At 39.3% G+C, this 3,880-nt stretch overlaps 1 protein-coding gene across 1 annotated transcript; it reads left to right on the top strand.

Moving 5' to 3' along the window:
- Positions 1-2,547: 2,547 nt before the first annotated feature.
- On the top strand, positions 2,548-3,676 carry LOC103722767. Its single transcript, XM_008813442.4, has one exon. The coding sequence runs from the start codon at positions 2,838-2,840 to the stop codon at positions 3,582-3,584; it is 747 nt and encodes a 248-aa protein (XP_008811664.2). The 5' UTR covers positions 2,548-2,837; the 3' UTR covers positions 3,585-3,676.
- The last annotated feature ends 204 nt before the right edge of the window (positions 3,677-3,880 follow it).

Raw genomic sequence — 3,880 nt, 5'->3', positions numbered from 1 at the left:
GGAATTCATGCGTCCAAAGTTCAGCTGCAGACCACCCTTTTTCATGGGCCATGCAATCCCTACAAATTAGGAAATTCATCTAAATCTTTTTAGGCAGATTTGAGGCGCCATTTTTATAGAAAATATAACCCTATGCCTTCTCTCTTCTCATGCCAATTTTTGGCCAAAAATAAAGAGGATAGGCATGAAAAATATTGGGGATAAATCAAGGTGTCATTCTTCTCCAAGAAGATAAGGATGAGCTCCTAAAATTTAGGGATTCTTCTCCTTATCCAATTCTGATTATTTGGACTCATAATCCTCATCAAATACGGTCTCCTAATTGATTTGAATCAAGCCCAATCCAATTGGGTCAAGCTCAATCTACTTAGGTTGAACCCAATCCAATTAGGTCAAACCCTGATGTAGCCCAAATTGAATCCTATTCAATTTGGCTCAACCTAAGCCCAATTACTCAATCAAATTGAGTTCATGAGCAATCTAATTGCTAATTAATCCTCCAATAATTCAATAATTATTTTAATGCAACTTTTGCTTAGGATAATTTGTCAATCGAATTGACCAAATTACCTCTGAATAATTTTTAATCATCAATCAGCCATTTGATCAACCTAGAAACTTCTATGCATGTGACCTCATAGGTTCGAACCTAAGCCAGTAGAAACGTCTTCCTATACTAATCGATGTGACCATCTAGCAATAGTACCCAACGTTTGGGTAGGCCGAATATATGCGAAGCAAATATTCTGGAATCCTGGACTATGGTTAATGTATAATTCAATCCCTTTGATTCCTAATGCTAGGATGACTTAGAGCTCACTGTCAACTCTATAATTAGTACATCCATTATGTGATTAACTTTAGATATTCCGTGACTTCTCACTAGGATTATCCTTGCCAAGATTTTGCTAAATTAATCACAAGACATTATCTCCTATTTCCAGAAGGGGTCAATTCCATCTCGACTCACAACTGACTACGCAAGTACTTGACTGCACCCAGTGACCTTCCGTCACTGAATTAGAAATTCAGGTAGTTCGGTACCAAAGTACAGTGAGTTGCTTGCTAGTCACATGTTGCGATCTCAGGTCAGAGGGCCAAACTTATACCCATATCCACTCGGAACATCTCTTGACAGTAAAGTATTTCGGAATTGGTCACGTTCAATGAAATGTACTCCTACACTTCACCTGTGTGGCATACCCGTGTCTCCACACTCCTTGGTTAAGAGGACAACCAACGTATATGTCACACAATGACCTAATCTCGATAATGCTGCCGTCCTAGTAACAGCATATCATTTGATCGCGAACAGTTTTAAGGACTTGAAGATAAATCCTCCTTTATCATAAAATAAGTCCTAAGGACTTCATCATATAAGAGTTCATTTGAAGATGCACAATGATGAATAATGCCAAATAACACTTTATTAATTTGTCAATTCATTTACAAAATTCAATCATCAACATGCTAACGATTGACATTTAGGATACAATTTCCAACACTACTGATCTACTGAATTTAAATTCTTGATTAAAAATACCATCTAAAATCTCAATCATTGAAAATGATGCATACATCTTCTAGAAGGTTCAAATGGGAACGCAACAAACCAAGCTGATAACATGACCCATCATGTCTTGACTCACCTACCGAAGAAAGCAAATCTGTACGTTACCACACAAACCTGGTCTTTGTATAAACGACCCATCGGCCACAAGTTTATAAATATGACAACCTTAACCATTTCATCAATTTACATCAACTAATATTCAATTCAGTTTCAAATATCTTTTCCATGCAACACATGGCAAGCCTCTAACCAATTACCTTAGCTTTATTTATACACTCTTTAGAGGACATGCCGATTTGACCATAAATACACAACTGATCTAGATCCTAGTAGCATTCTTCATCATTTAATTGACCAAGCCAATGATAAATGAGTTATTCAAAATTGATAAAAAATATTTTTGCATTTTATAACTTATTTGTATTAGTTAGGGATTGATATTTAAAACTTCAATTTTCTTGAGAAAAAAAGACCTTCAAGAACAAGATTTGGAACTTGAGGCATAAATTCTTAGTTCTATATATGTTTGCATACTCATAAATAACACGTCTCGCTCACTATACGGGGGCTAAATATTATAAGAATTACTCAAATAAATAATCACCAATGGATGAGTATAAAAACTACTATGGTCTGAATTGATGGAGATGTTTTTCTTACCCTCTTTTTGGGAAGTGGGGGGGTTACAAAATTGGTGAAGATGGTTACATGCACCAAATGCAACACCTGAGCAGCTTACACAAGGTCTCATGGTGCAAAAAAAAAAAAAAAAAAAACAAGATTAGGTCATGGACAAGAATTGTTTGGAGATCATTACAAAGTGCAGAATAGAGTGGCATCCTTTTTTTTCTTTCTTTTTTTTTTGATAGTGATCCAATAAAAATAGAAAATAAAATGTCATTAAGGACAGTCGGAAATATAGCTGAACTAGCAGTCCACAAAAATTCTCCATATTGCTCCACTGTATGGAAGACGATCCAATCCATCATTCTATTCATCTCGCCGGCTACGGAGGGAGTGGCGTCTCTTCCAAGTTACGCAGCCCATCACCCCATCAAGTCAAACCGCAAGGAAGTATTAATTATAGAAGCTTCTTTGACGTGCACAGGTATCTCGTTATCAAAAAAAAAAAAAAAACGCCTCTAATCGAAGTCTTATTCAGACAGAGATGAAAGGAAAGATGAGAGCTCCTTATATATATATATTCTTCGCAAACCATTTTGAACTCAGGAATTTCTTGAGATTCATATGATATAGCCAAGCTATGTTCTGTGGGACTGGAAGCTTCAAGCGCATCGACGAGGACCCATGGCTACCAACTTCAGCTCCGGGGTCGCCAAAGGGATCTAAGAGGAAGGCCAACAAGAATCCATACTCGACAAGGGGGCTCGACAAGTTCTCGACCGTGCTCGCCGAGCTCGAGGCCAGGAGGGAGAAGATCATGGCAAAAGCAGGTACGCAGGGCGTCTCGATGGTGCGCTTCATGTATTCGAATTCACAAGACTGGATCCCAATCATTGTGAAGCTAAGAGAAGATGCGAAGGAAGAGAAGAGAAAGCCCCAGAACAATTCAGACGTCGTCAAGGAGTCGGCTCCTCTGATTGGATCTGTCGACGCTAAGGAAGTTGCGAAGGCGGTGGAATCGATATCGGAGAGGGAGACGAAGAAGTACTTCTCTTGGGGTGTTAAGGAGGGTGAGGTTGTGCCTTGGAGGTCGAGGCCTAGTTTTTATTGGCCTCTGGTGATCGTGTTGCTATTGATTTGCTTGGTGATGTTTGGAAGGGTGTTTGCCATATGTTGCACTGCTATAGTGTGGTATCTGCTACCCACCATTGAGGGAGGAAGTGGGAATGCGAGGAGATCTATGAAGAAGAAAGACTATGGGAGGAGGCCAACTGATAAGAGATTGGGTAGTAGTTTGGGGGTGGCACCTTCTTCTCAGGCCAAGAAGGTCGGGGGTGTGCAGGAGATATCATCACCTAGAGTCCATGGAAATGGGAAGAGAGGGTGAGCTGGATCAATCTCCAAGCTCCACTAGTTTTTCTTTCTTTTTTTTAATGGGGTTTTATTTACCTTTTGGAGTTCAATCTCCGGTTCAACAATGTTCCATGTTTGTTTTCCCTTCAATGCTTGACTGAACACCGAGTTCTCTCTCTCTCTCTCTCTCTCTCTCTTTTGCTCTCTCCCCTTTCAGCTAACTTTAGGAGTCCTTGTCCTGATAAATTAGCTTGAAATGTGGAAGCCCGTTAGAACCACAGGTATTTCGTGATTCAAAGGATAAAAGTTTGTCATCTTTTTGGGATTAAC

This window comes from Phoenix dactylifera, unplaced genomic scaffold, assembly GCF_009389715.1.
Source record: "Phoenix dactylifera cultivar Barhee BC4 unplaced genomic scaffold, palm_55x_up_171113_PBpolish2nd_filt_p 000438F, whole genome shotgun sequence".
Classification (NCBI taxonomy): Eukaryota; Viridiplantae; Streptophyta; class Magnoliopsida; order Arecales; family Arecaceae; genus Phoenix; species Phoenix dactylifera.
Note: the sequence above shows the minus strand (reverse complement) of the source record. Positions and strands in the feature narration are given on the sequence as shown.